The 16871-nt window shown below is 50.7% G+C and overlaps 1 protein-coding gene across 3 annotated transcripts; it reads left to right on the top strand.

Annotated features, from left to right (window-relative positions):
* Positions 1-493: 493 nt before the first annotated feature.
* Positions 494-16472, top strand: serpinb1l3 (serpin peptidase inhibitor, clade B (ovalbumin), member 1, like 3). Of its 3 annotated transcripts, XM_067434344.1 has the most exons (7): positions 494-620; positions 1155-1331; positions 5502-5642; positions 5930-6047; positions 8677-8819; positions 9577-9744; positions 15556-16472. In XM_067434344.1, exons 2-7 carry the CDS (start codon positions 1164-1166, stop codon positions 15958-15960), a joined length of 1143 nt encoding a protein of 380 aa, XP_067290445.1. In that variant the 5' UTR covers positions 494-620; positions 1155-1163; the 3' UTR covers positions 15961-16472. The 3 variants fall into 3 exon arrangements, with proteins under 3 accessions (XP_067290445.1, XP_067290446.1, XP_067290444.1); XM_067434345.1 differs by lacking the exons at positions 494-620; positions 1155-1331 and adding an exon at positions 1629-1661; XM_067434343.1 differs by lacking the exons at positions 494-620; positions 1155-1331 and adding an exon at positions 2004-2050.
* Positions 16473-16871: the final 399 nt, after the last annotated feature.

Below are 16871 nucleotides of genomic sequence, written 5' to 3'. Positions count from 1 at the left end.
AACCTAACCCTAACCTATGTTTTAATATGGGTCTCAATCAGCTGTAGTTCGGTCCTGACTGGGTCAGGGTGCTTACGTTTCATAGAGCTGTAATAAAATGTGTGCTTGTAATAAATGATGTGTGTGTGATAAAAATGTTGACATAAGTGTGTGTTTTCAGTGGGTTTAAGTGTCTGTCAACACGGAATAAAACTACATAGCTTTTTTGAGAAAGTAAAAAACTGATCTGGTCTTTGTGTGTGTGTGTGTGTGTGAGAGAGAGAGAGAGAGAGAGAGAGAGAGAGAGAGAGAGAGAGAGAGAGAGAGAGAGAGAGAGAGAGAGAGAGAGAGAGAGAGAGAGAGAGAGAGAGAGAGAGAGAGAGAGAGAGAGAGAGAGAGAGAGAGAGAGAGAGAGAGAGAGAGAGAGAGAGAGAGAGAGAGAGAGAGAGAGAGAGAGAGAGAGAGAGAGAGAGAGAGAGAGAGAGAGAGAGAGAGAGAGAGAGAGAGAGAGAGAGAGAGAGAGAGAGACTGATCTGGTCTGTGTGTGTGTGTGTTCATGAGGGTGTGTCTCTTATAAACGCGGACTCTCCGGTGATCTGTCACTGCTAAGCTCGTCCAGCTCCAGACTCGTTTGACTGCACGTGAGTAACTTATAATTCAGATCAACAATTAAATAACTGTGATTATCGATACACACGGATCTACTGTGTGTGTGTGTGTGTGTGTGTGTGTGTGTGTGTGTGTGTGTGTGTGTGTGTGTGTGTTGCTCGTATACAGAAGAACAGGCTGAAATACTGACGTTAATGTCGGAGCTTTTGTCTTGATCAGCGATAACTTAAGCAGAAATGCGCTGTTTATTATCGCCTGCACTTAATCCGCGGTAAATATATATAATATATGATATATAAATGCGCATATGACTGTTTACATGTAGTCTGGCCAGAGTTGGGCCAATCACAGTCGTTTGTGGTGGCGGATCGTCCAATGGGCGCAGAGATCGACGAGGCGCTGAGAACGCGGAAGCGTGAAATGAAAGATTAAATATACAAATATTGTCTGCATGTGCATTTCATATTTAAAATGTTCTTATTCATATTCATTTACTGTGTTCATGCAGTAGTTATACATGTGATAAATGTAAAGGTCTGTCAATAATCGTATGTGTGTGTGTTCAGTGTGTGAGAATGGAGGCTCTGTCAGCAGCGCATGCGCGGTTCGCACTCGATCTGTTCCAGAGGATCCGCGAGGGAAACGCGTCCGGAAATGTGTTTTATTCTCCTCTCAGCATCTCTGCGGCGCTGTCAATGCTGTCGCTCGGAGCAGGAGGAGACACACACACTCAGATGAGCCGGGTGAGCCACACACACACACTCAGATGAGCCGGGTGAGCCACACACACACACTCAGATGAGCCGGGTGAGCCACACACACACACTCAGATGAGCCGGGTGAGCCACACACACACACTCAGATGAGCAGGGTGAGCCACACACACACACTCAGATGAGCAGGGTGAGACACACACACACACACTCAGATGAGCGGGGTGTGACACACACACACACACACACACACTCAGATGAGCAGGGTGAGACACACACACTCAGATGAGCGGGGTGTGACACACACACACACACACACTCAGATGAGCAGGGTGAGACACACACACTCAGATGAGCCGGGTGAGCCACACACACACTCAGATGAGCCGGGTGAGCCACACACACACATTCAGATGAGCCGGGTGAGCCACACACACACACTCAGATGAGCCGGGTGAGCCACACACACACACTCAGATGAGCCGGGTGAGCCACACACACACACTCAGATGAGCAGGGTGAGACACACACACACTCAGATGAGCCGGGTGAGACACACACACACTCAGATGAGCCGGGTGAGATACACACACACACACACACACACACACACACACACACACACACACACACACACACACACAGATGAGCCGGGTGAGACACACACATACACACACACACAGATGAGCCGGGTGAGCCACACACACACTCACTCAGGTGAGCCACACACACACACTCAGATGAGCCGGGTGAGATACACACACACAGATGAGCAGGAGAGACACAAACACTCAGATGAGCTGAGTGAGACACACACACACACACACACACACACACACACACTCAGATGACCCGGGTGAGACACACACACACCTGTGTTGAGTCGATCACGTGATGTGTGTTTGCTGTTGGTGTGGCTGGTTCTGTCTCAGCCTGAACTTTGACACACTGATGGAAATAATAAAGATGTGTGTGTGTGTGTGTGTGTGTCATTATTTCCACACACAGGCTGTAAAGGTTAGGAATGCTCTGTTATCAGCTCAGGGCGTGATCAAGGCATGAGGCGAGACTTATACTTTGGTTTTGTAGGTTAATTTATTACTTATACACAAATCTGAATGGACAGAATGACAGTCGAAACATTTTGTTCGATTTAATTGTTAAATTACTTTTATTAAGTAATGTTGATCACATTTGAGCAATAAACGGATTAAAGCGCCGTCTGAACTGAAGAAACCACATTAACCCTTCCATATCATCGGATTGTGAGAGTTTATTACAGAAGAACATATTTAATTAAACTACATTTGATGAAACGCATGGAGGCAGAGCTGAAAGTTACTAATGTCGATGAAGACTTTTGAACGTCTAGGGTTACTCACCTAACCTGTGCTCTCTGAATAGGGAACGAGACGCTGCGTAGGCATTAGGGGAACGGTATACCGCACACGCCAACGAGACCCCGCTTACTGACGCATTAGGGGAACGGTATACCGCACACGCCAACGAGACCCCGCTTACTAACGCATTAGGGGAACGGTATACCGCACACGCCAACGAGACCCCGCTCACTGACGCATTAGGGGAACGGTATACCGCACACGCCAACGAGACCCCGCTCACTGACGCATTAGGGGAACGGTATACCGCACACGCCAACGAGACCCCGCTTACTGACGCATTAGGGGAACGGTATACCGCACACGCCAACGAGACCCCGCTTACTGACGCATTAGGGGAACGGTATACCGCACACGCCAACGAGACCCCGCTTACTGACGCATTAGGGGAACGGTATACCGCACACGCCAACGAGACCCCGCTTACTAACGCATTAGGGGAACGGTATACCGCACACGCCAACGAGACCCCGCTCACTGACGCATTAGGGGAACGGTATACCGCACACGCCAACGAGACCCCGCTCACTGACGCATTAGGGGAACGGTATACCGCACACGCCAACGAGACCCCGCTCACTGACGCATTAGGGGAACGGTATACCGCACACGCCAACGAGACCCCGCTCACTGACGCATTAGGGGAACGGTATACCGCACACGCCAACGAGACCCCGCTTACTGACGCATTAGGGGAACGGTATACCGCACACGCCAACGAGACCCCGCTTACTGACGCATTAGGGGAACGGTATACCGCACACGCCAACGAGACCCCGCTTACTGACGCATTAGGGGAACGGTATACCGCACACGCCAACGAGACCCCGCTCACTGATGCATTAGGGGAACGGTATACCGCACACGCCAACGAGACCCCGCCTACTGACGCATTAGGGGAACGGTATACCGCACACGCCAACGAGACCCCGCCTACTGACGCATTAGGGGAACGGTATACCGCACACGCCAACGAGACCCCGCCTACTGACGCATTAGGGGAACGGTATACCGCACACGCCAACGAGACCCCGCCTACTGACGCATTAGGGGAACGGTATACCGCACACGCCAACGAGACCCCGCTTACTGACGCATTAGGGGAACGGTATACCGCACACGCCAACGAGACCCCGCTCACTGACGCATTAGGGGAACGGTATACCGCACACGCCAACGAGACCCCGCTTACTGACGCATTAGGGGAACGGTATACCGCACACGCCAACGAGACCCCGCTTACTGACGCATTAGGGGAACGGTATACCGCACACGCCAACGAGACCCCGCCTACTGACGCATTAGGGGAACGGTATACCGCACACGCCAACGAGACCCCGCCTACTGACGCATTAGGGGAACGGTGTACCGCACACGCCAACGAGACCCCGCTCACTGACGCATTAGGGGAACGGTATACCGCACACGCCAACGAGACCCCGCCTACTGACGCATTAGGGGAACGGTATACCGCACACGCCAACGAGACCCCGCTTACTGACGCATTAGGGGAACGGTATACCGCACACGCCAACGAGACCCCGCTCACTGACGCATTAGGGGAACGGTATACCGCACACGCCAACGAGACCCCGCTTACTGACGCATTAGGGGAACGGTATACCGCACACGCCAACGAGACCCCGCTACTGACGCATTAGGGGAACGGTATACCGCACACGCCAACGAGACCCCGCTCACTGACGCATTAGGGGAACGGTATACCGCACACGCCAACGAGACCCCGCTTACTGACGCATTAGGGGAACGGTATACCGCACACGCCAACGAGACCCCGCTACTGACGCATTAGGGGAACGGTATACCGCACACGCCAACGAGACCCCGCTCACTGACGCATTAGGGGAACGGTATACCGCACACGCCAACGAGACCCCGCTTACTGACGCATTAGGGGAACGGTATACCGCACACGCCAACGAGACTCCGCTTACTGTAACTAAGGTTTGATTGAGTGCACAGCGGGGGACAACGACGAAACTCATCGCACTTCACAAAGAGGAGAACAGAGTTCTGCTTATCAGAGTTGCTGCTTGAGTTCGCTTCTCAACCTCCACACTATTAACAACACTCGTAATTTGGGTCCATATTTTGTTTTTGTGGCCACCTTTAATCCCACTCTTTAAACTCTCAAATAAAATAATTTCACTTTTTTTCCATTTCCCTGGTGATGGTCTCGATGGGCACGTCTCAATCATCTCACTAGTCCACTAGTCAGGGCACTGATCAGCGAGTCAGCCCATTGACTTATGTCCTAATCAGTGCCCTGACTAGTGGACTAGTGAGATGATTGAGATGCGCCCGATCTCCACGTCGGAGAAGTTTCGCTTCTTTGCCGTCTTCTGTGTGTCCGTGGTGTAAAATGAGGGCGTGGGGGAGGCGGAGACTTGAATATATAGGGGCGTGTTATTCTAATGACGATCGTTTTCAGCTGCAGCATTTATCAAGGGCAGGTAAAGCGTACACCTGGACTGCAGAGGTGCGCACAGCTTCATAAATCAGGTGGTGAGAGGAGTGTAAGCATAATCTTACTCTAACATATACGCCCGTTTCTACGCAAGATTGATAAATGAGGGCCATTGTGTTGCGCGAGGGGCGGAGCTGCACCATCAGCCAATGAACTGGGGCGATTCTATAAGAGCTTCAGCCAATCAGCACACCCAGAGGGCGTTCCCCTAATGCGTCACTACGCAGCGTCGAGTGAATCTATGAAAGAGAACTCCTCAGTATGGAGAGTGTTAGTGTTTGATCTCTTCTGTGATTGGCCATTTGTCTCCAGACTTTGTGTTTTCCAGAAGCGAGCGATGAAATCCACACAGGCTTCAAAAAACTGCTGATCGAGATGAACCGAGCCGGAGCTCCGTATGCACTGAGCCTAGCTAACCGGCTCTATGGAGAACAGACCTACAACTTCACTGAGGTGAGACACACACACACACACACACACACACACACACACAGAGTCTAGCTAACCGCCTCTATGGAGAACAGACCTACAGCTTCACTGAGGTGAGACACACACACACACAGAGTCTAGCTAACCACCTCTATGGAGAACAGACCTACAGCTTCACTGAGGTGACACACACACAACACACACACACACACACACATACACATACCATTGTGTTCATTTTGTGTATGTATGTGTGTGTGTATGTTTTTGTGCGTGCCGTATGTCTTTATTTTCCCTCTGTGTGGTTCCAGAAATTCCTCGGGGACACAAAGAGCCTTTATGAGGCGGAGCTGCAGACACTGGACTTCATCGGGCAGGCGGAGGTGGCGCGCAAACACATCAACGGCTGGGTGGAGGAGCAGACTCAAGGTGGAGGAAGAGTTACCCGTAACCCTTAACCCTAACCATTAATGCTAACCTTAACCCCTAACCCCTATCCCTAATCTTAACCCTAAACCCTAAGCCAACGGCTGGGTGGAGGAGCAGACTCAAGGTGGAGGAAGAGTTACCCTTAACCCCTTACCCTAAACCCTAACTCTAACCTTAACCCTAACCCCTAAACCAACGGCTGGGTGGAGGAAGAGTTACCCTTAACCCCCAACCCTTAACCCTAACCCAACGGCTGGGTGGAGGAGCAGACTCAAGGTAGAGGAAGAGTTACCCTTAACCCCTAACCCTTAACTCAATGGCTGGGTGGAGGAGCAGACTCAAGGTGGAGGAAGAGTTACTCTTAACCCCTAACCTAACCCTAAACCCTAACCCAACGGCTGAGTGAAGGAGCAGACTCAAGGTGAAGGAAGAGTTACCCCTAACCCTGGAAGGTGGAAGAAGGGTTAACTCTATCCCGTAAAACCCTAACCTTAACCCCTAACCCCTATCCCTAATCTTAACCCTAAACCCTAAGCCAACGGCTGGGTGGAGGAACAGACTCAAGGTGGAGGAAGAGTTACCCATAACCCCTAACCCTTAACTCTAACCATTAACGCTAACCTTAAACCCTATCCCTAATTTTAACCCTAAACCCTAACCCAACGGCTGGGTGGAGTAGCAGACTCAAGGTGGAGGAAGAGTTACCCTTAACCCCTTACCCTAAACCCTAACCCAATGTCTGGGTGGAGGAACAGACTCAAGGTGGAGGAAGAGTTACCCTTAACCCCTAACCCTTAACTCTAACCATTAACGCTAACCTTAAACCCTATCCCTAATTTTAACCCTAAAACCTAACCCAACGTCTGGATGGAGGAGCCGACTCAAGGTGGAGGATGAGTTACCCTTAACCCCCCAACCCTATCCCTAAACCTTAACCCCTAACCCAACGGCTGGGTGGAGGAGCAGACTCAAGGTGGAGGAAGGGTTACCCTTAACCATTAACCCTAACCTTAACCCTAACCCCTAAACCAATGGCTGGGTGGAGGAAGAGTTACCCTTAACCCACAACCCTTAACCCTAACCCAACGGCTGGGTGGAGGAGCAGACTCAAGGTAGAGGAAGAGTTACCCTCAACCCCTAACCCTTAACCCAATGGCTGGGTGGAGGAGCAGACTCAAGGGGGAGGAAGAGTTACTCTTAACCCCTAACCTAACCCTAAACCCTAACCCAACGGGTGAGTGAAGGAGCAGACTCAAGGTGGAGGAAGAGTTACTGTTAACCCCTAACCTAACCCTAAACCCTAACCCAACGGCTGAGTGAAGAAGCAGACTCAAGGTGGAGGAAGCTTACCCCTAACCCTGGAAGAAGGTGGAAGAAGGGTTAACTCTAACCCTTAACCCCTAACCTTAACCCCTAACCCAAACCTTAAAGGGTTAGTTCACCGAAAAATTTAAATTATGTCATTAATTACTCACCCTCATGTGGTTGGACACCCGTACGACCTTCATCCATCTTCGGAACACAAATGAAGATATTTTTGTTGAAAGTTGATGGCTGAGAAAGGCTTCAGATAGGCCTCCATTGGCATTCAGTACATTCCCTCTCACAAGAGCCATAAAGGCACTAAACACATGTACAATAATTTTATGAAGCAGCGAGAATAGTTTTTGTGCGCAAAAAAGATCTAAATAATGTCTTTATCCGCCAAGGTATTGTCTTCCGTGTAGGTCTCGGCCACAAACTCAGGCGATTGCGGCGCTCCTACTCTTCTGGGTCATGAACAGCGGATCTGCGCCATATTCTCGCGCATGCGTCAAGTTCACATCATTAACTTGCCGGATAAAGTCGTTGTTTTTATTTTTGTGCGCACAATAACTTTTTTCGTCGCTTCGTAAAATTATTGTTCAGCCGCTGTAGTGAGATGAGCATCAGCTTTCAACAAAAATATCTTAATTTGTGTTCCGAAGATGAATGAAGGTCTTACTAAAACACTAAAAATATGATTAAAGTTATTAAACTTATTATACAAATAAAATGTATGAATTAGGTCTTATTTAATTCTATAAACTATAATACTGATCTGCCAACATTGTCGCTATATGATAAATTAAAATAAGCTGATAACATCACTGTTTTCTCCAGTACGACTGTACAGCCAAATCTAATTCTGCTGCAGTATTGTCCTGTTTAACACTGAAGCTGCTCTGACACAATCGTGATTGTAAAAGCGCTATATAAATAAAGTTGATTGATTGATTACGGGTGTCCAATGACATGAGGGTGAGTAATTAATGACAATTTTCCTTTTTGGGTGAACTAACCTTTTAACCTAAACCTGTAACCCAACGGCTGGGTGGAGGACGCTCTTCTGCGGCCATTAGTGTCATTGAGTGTGTGATGACCTGAGTTCTGATGTGACGTCTGTCATTGTGTGTGTTGACCTCGGTTCAGAAATGTGTGTTGACCTGTGTTGTGGTGTGACATCTGTCATTAAGTGTGTGTGTTGACCTCAGTTCAGAAGTGTGTGTTGACCTGTGTTGTGGTGTGACATCTGTCATTAAGTGTGTGTGTTGACCTCGGTTCAGAAGTGTGTGTTGACCTGAGTTGTGGTCTGTGTGTTTGACCATAGAGAAGATCAAGGACCTGCTGGCTGCAGCAGATGTGGACCCGCTGACCCGGCTGGTTCTGGTGAACGCTGTGTACTTTAAGGGTGACTGGGAGAGGAAGTTCAGAGAGGATCTGACCCATGATCAGCAATTCAAGATGAACAAGGTCAGCTTATGCACCACATTATTAATACATCTAATCTAAATACCATTGTGTGAGATTTGTGTAAATGTCAAGTGTCCTTCATTTATAGAGCACTTTCACAGCACAGATCGCTTCAGGAGATCCATGAAGAAATATATCACTATTAGACCAACCATAGAAGGTGCTTGTCAAAATAATAAGAATACATTTTTTAATCCATGGTTTAATTCAGTAAAACTGTTTTGCAGCACTTTGCCAAAAATTAAAAGGATACAAGTTTGTTACATTTGATTTGATTACCACCCTTTTGGTAAAATATGTGTATTAAATCCTAAAATTAAATGTATGATTTTTTTACCCCCCTTTTTATACTTTTTTACTTTCGTTTGAGTAGATTACAAAGACCAGTAATTGTACTTATAATAAGTAATAGTACTTTCACTTGAGTATGATATTTTGTTGCTCTTTCCACGTCCGAAAGTAGGTCAGTATAACTGAATATCATACTGAAATGGTTGATACACACACGGAACACAGTAATGGATTATGGGACAGTGGGAAGGGTTTCTTTAGTTCTGTTTTAGTTTTCCTTCCTGAAGAAAGAGACTGAAGATGCTGTTTGCTGGATGTGATCATGTGATTGGATGGGTTAGGGTTAGACTGATCTGTGTTGTGTGTTTTTTTATCTCTTCATGGAACATGTTTAATATTCCTGTGATCTGTGCAGCCCAGTCATGTGAGTTCAGTGAGAGTGACTGTGATATGTTTGCATTGACAGAATGAATCGAAGCCCGTGCGGATGATGTCCCAGAAGGCCAAGTTTCCCCTGGCCTTCATTCCTGAGATGAACTGTCAGGTTCTGGAGCTTCCATATGTGGGGAAGGAGCTCAGTATGCTGATCCTGCTCCCCAATGCCATGGAGGACGAGAGCACGGGCCTTCAGAAGGTGAGCCGCGGTCTGGTACGAGTCTAAAGCCTAGTTCAGACGGCACGGGCCTTCAGAAGGTGAGCCGTGGTCTGGTACGAGTCTAAAGCCTAGTTCAGACGGCACGGGCCTTCAGAAGGTGAGCCGTGGTCTGGTGTGAGTCTAAAGCTGAGTTCAGACGGCACCGGCCTTCAGAAGGTGAGCCTCGGTCTGGTGTGAGTCTAAAGCCTAGTTCAGACGGCACAGGCCTTCAGAATGTGAGCAGCGGTCTGGTGTGAGTCTAAAGCTGAGTTCAGACGGCACAGGCCTTCAGAAGGTGAGCCGCGGTCTGGTGTGAGTCTAAAGCCTAGTTCAGACGGCACGGGCCTTCAGAAGGTGAGCCTCGGTCTGGTGTGAGTCTAAAGCCTAGTTCAGACGGCACGGGCCTTCAGAATGTGAGCAGCGGTCTGGTGCGAGTCTAAAGCCTAGTTCAGACGGCACGGGACTTCAGAAGGTGAGCCGCGGTCTGGTGCGAGTCTAAAGCCTAGTTCAGACGGCACGGGCCTTCAGAAGGTGAGCCGTGGTCTGCTGTGAGTCTAAAGCCTAGTTCAGACGGCAAGGGCCTTCAGAAGGTGAGCCGTGGTCTGGTGTGAGTCTAAAGCCTAGTTCAGACGGCACGGGCCTTCAGAAGGTGAGCCGCGGTCTGGTGCGAGTCTAAAGCCTAGTTCAGACGGCACGGGCCTTCAGAAGGTGAGCCGCCGTCTGGTGCGAGTCTAAAGCCTAGTTCAGACGGCACGGGCCTTCAGAAGGTGAGCCGCGGTCTGGTGTGAGTCTAAAGCCTAGTTCAGACGGCACGGGCCTTCAGAAGGTGAGCCGCGGTCTGGTGCGAGTCTAAAGCCTAGTTCAGACGGCACGGGCCTTCAGAAGGTGAGCCGCGGTCTGGTGCGAGTCTAAAGCCTAGTTCAGACGGCACGGGCCTTCAGAAGGTGAGCCGCCGTCTGGTGCGAGTCTAAAGCCTAGTTCAGACGGCACGGGCCTTCAGAAGGTGAGCCGCGGTCTGGTGTGAGTCTAAAGCTGAGTTCAGACGGCACGGGCCTTCAGAAGGTGAGCCGCGGTCTGGTGTGAGTCTAAAGCTGAGTTCAGACAGAAAGGGCCTTCAGAAGGTGAGCCGCGGTCTGGTGCGAGTCTAAAGCCTAGTTCAGACGGCACGGGCCTTCAGAAGGTGAGCCGCCGTCTGGTGCGAGTCTAAAGCCTAGTTCAGACGGCACGGGCCTTCAGAAGGTGAGCCGCGGTCTGGTGCGAGTCTAAAGCCTAGTTCAGACGGCACGGGCCTTCAGAAGGTAAGCCGCGGTCTGGTGTGAGTCTAAATCTGAGTTCAGACAGAAAGGGCCTTCAGAAGGTGAGCCGCGGTCTGCTGTGAGTCTAAAGCCTAGTTCAGACGGCACGGGCCTTCAGAAGGTAAGCCGCGGTCTGCTGTGAGTCGAAAGCCTAGTTCAGACGTCACGGGCCTTCAGAAGGTGAGCCGCGGTCTGCTGTGAGTCTAAAGCTGAGTTCAGACGGCACAGGCCTTCAGAAGGTGAGCCGCGGTCTGGTGTGAGTCTAAAGCTGAGTTCAGACAGAAAAGGCCTTCAGAAGGTGAGCCGCGGTCTGCTGTGAGTCTAAATCTGAGTTCAGACAGAACGGGCCTTCAGAAGGTGAGCCGCGGTCTGCTGTGAGTCGAAAGCCTAGTTCAGACGGCACGGGCCTTCAGAAGGTGAGCCGCGGTCTGGTGCGAGTCTAAAGCCTAGTTCAGACGGCACGGGCCTTCAGAAGGTAAGCCGCGGTCTGGTGTGAGTCTAAATCTGAGTTCAGACAGAAAGGGCCTTCAGAAGGTGAGCCGCGGTCTGCTGTGAGTCTAAAGCCTAGTTCAGACGGCACGGGCCTTCAGAAGGTAAGCCGCGGTCTGCTGTGAGTCGAAAGCCTAGTTCAGACGTCACGGGCCTTCAGAAGGTGAGCCGCGGTCTGCTGTGAGTCTAAAGCTGAGTTCAGACGGCACAGGCCTTCAGAAGGTGAGCCGCGGTCTGGTGTGAGTCTAAAGCTGAGTTCAGACAGAAAGGGCCTTCAGAAGGTGAGCCGCGGTCTGCTGTGAGTCTAAATCTGAGTTCAGACAGAACGGGCCTTCAGAAGGTGAGCCGCGCTCTGCTGTGAGTCGAAAGCCTAGTTCAGACGGCACGGGCCTTCAGAAGGTGAGCCGTGGTCTGGTGTGAGTGTAAAGCTGAGTTCAGACAGAAAGGGCCTTCAGAAGGTGAGCTGCGGTCTGCTGTGAGTCTAAAGCTGAGTTCAGACGGCACGGGCCTTCAGAAGGTGAGCCGCGGTCTGGTGTGAGTCTAAAGCCTAGTTCAGACAGAACGGGCCTTCAGAAGGTGAGCCGCGGTCTGGTGTGAGTCTAAAGCCTAGTTCAGACAGAACGGGCCTTCAGAAGGTGAGCCGCGGTCTGGTGTGAGTCTAAAGCCTAGTTCAGACGGCAAGGGCCTTCAGAAGGTGAGCCGTGGTCTTCTGTGAGTCTAAAGCCTAGTTCAGACGGCACGAGCCTTCAGAAGGGGAGCCGCGGTCTGGTGTGAGTCTAAAGCCTAGTTCAGACGGCAAGGGCCTTCAGAAGGTGAGCCGTGGTCTTCTGTGAGTCTAAAGCCTAGTTCAGACGGCACGGGCCTTCAGAAGGTGAGCCGCGGTCTGGTGTGAGTCTAAAGCCTAGTTCAGACGGCACGGGCCTTCAGAAGGTGAGCCGCGGTCTGGTGTGAGTCTAAAGCCTAGTTCAGACGGCAAGGGCCTTCAGAAGGTGAGCCGTGGTCTGGTGTGAGTCTAAAGCCTAGTTCAGACGGCACGGGCCTTCAGAAGGTGAGCCGCCGTCTGGTGCGAGTCTAAAGCTGAGTTCAGACAGAACGGGCCTTCAGAAGGTGAGCCGCAGTCTGGTGTGAGTCTAAAGCTGAGTTCAGACAGAACGGGCCTTCAGAAGGTGAGCCGCGGTCTGGTGTGAGTCTAAAGCTGAGTTCAGACAGAACGGGCCTTCAGAAGGTGAGCCGCGGTCTGGTGTGAGTCTAAAGCTGAGTTCAGACAGAACGGGCCTTCAGAAGGTGAGCCGCGGTCTGCTGTGAGTCTAAAGCCTAGTTCAGACGGCACGGGCATTCAGAAAGTGAGCCGCGGTCTGGTGTGAGTCTAAAGCTGAGTTCAGACGGCACGGGCTTTCAGAAGGTGAGCCGCGGCCTGGTGTGAGTCTAAAGCCTAGTTCAGACGGCACGGGCCTTCAGAAGGTGAGCCGCGGTCTGCTGTGAGTCTAAAGCTGAGTTCAGACGGCACGGGCCTTCAGAAGGTGAGCCGTGGTCTGGTGTGAGCCTAAAGCTGAGTTCAGACGGCACGGGCCTTCAGAAGGTGAGCCGCGGTCTGGTGTGAGTCTAAAGCTGAGTTCAGACGGCACGGGCCTTCAGAAGGTGAGCCGTGGTCTGGTGTGAGTCTAAAGCTGAGTTCAGACGGCACGGGCCTTCAGAAGGTGAGCCGTGGTCTGGTGTGAGTCTAAAGCTGAGTTCAGACGGCACGGGCCTTCAGAAGGTGAGCCGCGGTCTGGTGCGAGTCTAAAGCTGAGTTCAGACGGCACGGGCCTTCAGAAGGTGAGCCGCGGTCTGGTGCGAGTCTAAAGCTGAGTTCAGACGGCACGGGCCTTCAGAAGGTGAGCCGCGGTCTGGTGTGAGTCTAAAGCCTAGTTCAGACAGAACGGGCCTTCAGAAGGTGAGCCGTGGTCTGGTGTGAGTCTAAAGCTGAGTTCAGACAGAACGGGCCTTCAGAAGGTGAGCCGCGGTCTGCTGTGAGTCTAAAGCCTAGTTCAGACGGCACGGGCCTTCAGAAGGTGAGCCGCGGTCTGGTGTGAGTCTAAAGCCTAGTTCAGACAGAACGGGCCTTCAGAAGGTGAGCCGTGGTCTGGTGTGAGTCTAAAGCTGAGTTCAGACAGAACGGGCTTTCAGAAGGTGAGCCGCGGTCTGCTGTGAGTCTAAAGCCTAGTTCAGACGGCATGGGCCTTCAGAAGGTGAGCCGCGGTCTGGTGTGAGTCTAAAGCTGAGTTCAGACGGCACGGGCCTTCAGAAGGTGAGCCGCGGTCTGGTGCGAGTCTAAAGCTGAGTTCAGACGGCACGGGCCTTCAGAAGGTGAGCCGCGGTCTGGTGCGAGTCTAAAGCTGAGTTCAGACGGCACGGGCCTTCAGAAGGTGAGCCGCGGTCTGGTGTGAGTCTAAAGCCTAGTTCAGACAGAACGGGCCTTCAGAAGGTGAGCCGTGGTCTGGTGTGAGTCTAAAGCTGAGTTCAGACAGAACGGGCCTTCAGAAGGTGAGCCGCGGTCTGCTGTGAGTCTAAAGCCTAGTTCAGACGGCACGGGCCTTCAGAAGGTGAGCCGCGGTCTGGTGTGAGTCTAAAGCCTAGTTCAGACAGAACGGGCCTTCAGAAGGTGAGCCGTGGTCTGGTGTGAGTCTAAAGCTGAGTTCAGACAGAACGGGCTTTCAGAAGGTGAGCCGCGGTCTGCTGTGAGTCTAAAGCCTAGTTCAGACGGCATGGGCCTTCAGAAGGTGAGCCGCGGTCTGGTGTGAGTCTAAAGCTGAGTTCAGACGGCACGGGCCTTCAGAAGGTGAGCCGCGGTCTGGTGTGAGTCTAAAGCTGAGTTCCGACGGCACGGGCTTTCAGAAGGTGAGCCGCGGTCTGGTGTGAGTCTAAAGCTGAGTTCAGACGGCACAGGCCTTCAGAAGGTGAGCCGCGGTCTGGTGCGAGTCTAAAGCCTAGTTCAGATGGCAAGGGCCTTCAGAAGGTGAGCCGCGGTCTGGTGTGAGTCTAAAGCCTAGTTCAGACAGAACGGGCCTTCAGAAGGTGAGCCGTGGTCTGGTGTGAGTCTAAAGCTGAGTTCAGACGGCACAGGCCTTCAGAAGGTGAGCCGCGGTCTGGTGTGAGTCTAAAGCCTAGTTCAGACGGCACGGGCCTTCAGAAGGTGAGCCGCGGTCTGGTGTGAGTCTAAAGCTGAGTTCAGATGGCAGGGGCCTTCAGAAGGTGAGCCGCGGTCTGGTGTGAGTCTAAAGCTGAGTTCAGACGGCACGGGCTTTCAGAAGGTGAGCCGCGGTCTGGTGTGAGTCTAAAGCTGAGTTCAGACGGCACGGGCCTTCAGAAGGTGAGCCGCGGTCTGGTGTGAGTCTAAAGCTGAGTTCAGACGGCACGGGCCTTCAGAAGGTGAGCCGCGGTCTGGTGTGAGTCTAAAGCTGAGTTCAGACGGCACAGGCCTTCAGAAGGTGAGCCGCGGTCTGCTGTGAGTCTAAAGCCTGGTCTAAAGCTGAGATTAGACTGCTTGATTCTCAGACTCGTCGGGTCACTGCTCTCTTCACACTGTATGAGTCCCTGGAGTATCATTCAGTCTCTGCTGAGTTCACACTGACCGATGGATAAGGACAGGAGGAAGAATCGCCGACAACTCTCTCCGGTGGTTTTAATCTATTAAAATACTGATAATTTGTCTATAACTCCTCCCTGTATCTCACTCTCTCATTGGCTGTCGGTCTTTGCCGATGTAATTTTCAGTTAGAACTCATTTCACACAGCAGGAGTTTGAATTGCCGCATATTTAGCCAAATATCTCATGGCGTTGGCGATTCTCTCTGATCGCCTCTTTGATTATTCACAATGTGTGATTGTCAGTCTCGAGCACAAGCCGTGATTTGCAGATGATCTCAGGCATTTGTCGGCGATTCCACAAAACATGTCTGCGAGTCAAAATCGGGCTAAAATCGGGCAATGTGAACTTGGCTTTACTCCGTGATTATCTAACCCTTTAACATGTCTCTCTGTTGTCCAGCTGGAGAGCGCGCTGACCTACGAGAGCTTCATGGAGTGGACCAGACCCGACATGATGGACCTTCTGGAGGTCGAGGTGTCTCTGCCCAGATTCAAGATGGAGGAAACCTACAACATGAACGATCTTCTGATCAGCATGGGAATGGTGGATGCGTTTGACTTGCAGAAAGCAGATTTTTCCAGAATGTCCCCCAGCGGTGATCTGGTTCTGTCTAAGGTGGTGCACAAGTCGTTTGTGGAGGTGAATGAAGAAGGCACGGAGGCGGCTGCGGCCACCGGTGCCGTGATGATGATGCGCTGCCTGATGCGTCCGGAGCGATTCTGTGCCGATCATCCTTTCCTGTTCTTCATCCGCCACAACTCCTCCAAAAGCATTCTGTTCTACGGACGCTTCTGCTCTCCCTGAGACCCAAGGCTGATGGGACGACATGTTGGCGGGTCTGATCTGTGGAGCAAATCATAATACTGGGGTCAGGGGTCAGGTCTGGTCCAGTTGCTCTTCAGTAAACATGTTGGTTTCACTTTATTTTGATGGTCCCTTTAACCCAATCTGTTGGCTTACATGTCTCCTAACTCCCATTAGAATATTAGTAGAGTAGGGTTAGGGTTGGAATAAGCTGACATACACTTGTCAGTAGAACTCCTGATGGAGGACCATCACGTAAAGAGTCAGTGGATATTAAGTAGAAAGTCTACTAATACTCTAATGAGAGTTGACATGAAGATGCAACATTACTTATAGTCAACATAATGTACAAAGGGGGCCGTCAAAACAAGCCAAAATATCCTTTTGCCTTAATTCCAGAGTGCCTGTGTTACTAATCTGGAGTCAAATTGTTTATGCATTTGCTGTACAGGTGCGTGGGACATTATGTATAAACAATTTGTGAATGTTCAAAAAATAAAATGAGACCTGTGTTTTGCCTGATCCTTTATTGTATTTAACAGATGCTGTATTTTTTACAGTGAATGTTTATTGTTCAGTCTCACACAGATCCGTTCTATGTCCTTCCAATTTATTCTTCTAAAATATCTGGACTCTTCACAAGTTTTTAATGCTTTATTTAAAGACAACTCGCACAACAAATACATACAAAATAATAGTATCAATAAGATGCACAAAGTCTGTGGTCTTCATTTCTTTTTTTTTCTTTTTTATGTCAAAATAAACTAGACGTTCCCTAATCTAGATGAGAGAAACACTGTGTACAGATGGAGTTGGGAAATAAAATGGCAGACATTATAAGCTGCTCTTTATTAGTAAATTATCATCTGACCTCGTCTCAGACGTCATGCCCTCGGCCCGCTGGCTGAACG

The sequence above is a fragment of the Pseudorasbora parva genome, chromosome 24 (genome assembly GCF_024679245.1).
Source record: "Pseudorasbora parva isolate DD20220531a chromosome 24, ASM2467924v1, whole genome shotgun sequence".
Taxonomy (NCBI): Eukaryota; Metazoa; Chordata; class Actinopteri; order Cypriniformes; family Gobionidae; genus Pseudorasbora; species Pseudorasbora parva.
This window is presented reverse-complemented; position numbering and strand designations above follow the sequence as displayed.

Excerpts from the sequence above, each read along its gene's own strand:
- serpinb1l3 (XM_067434344.1), top strand. The coding sequence starts at position 1,164 with ATGGAGGCTCTGTCAGCAGCGCATGCGCGGTTCGCACTCGATCTGTTC. Across the intron at positions 8,820-9,576 it reads AGCAATTCAAGATGAACAAG|AATGAATCGAAGCCCGTGCG; the intron begins GTCAGCTTATGC and ends TTGCATTGACAG. Across the intron at positions 9,745-15,555 it reads AGAGCACGGGCCTTCAGAAG|CTGGAGAGCGCGCTGACCTA; the intron begins GTGAGCCGCGGT and ends TCTGTTGTCCAG.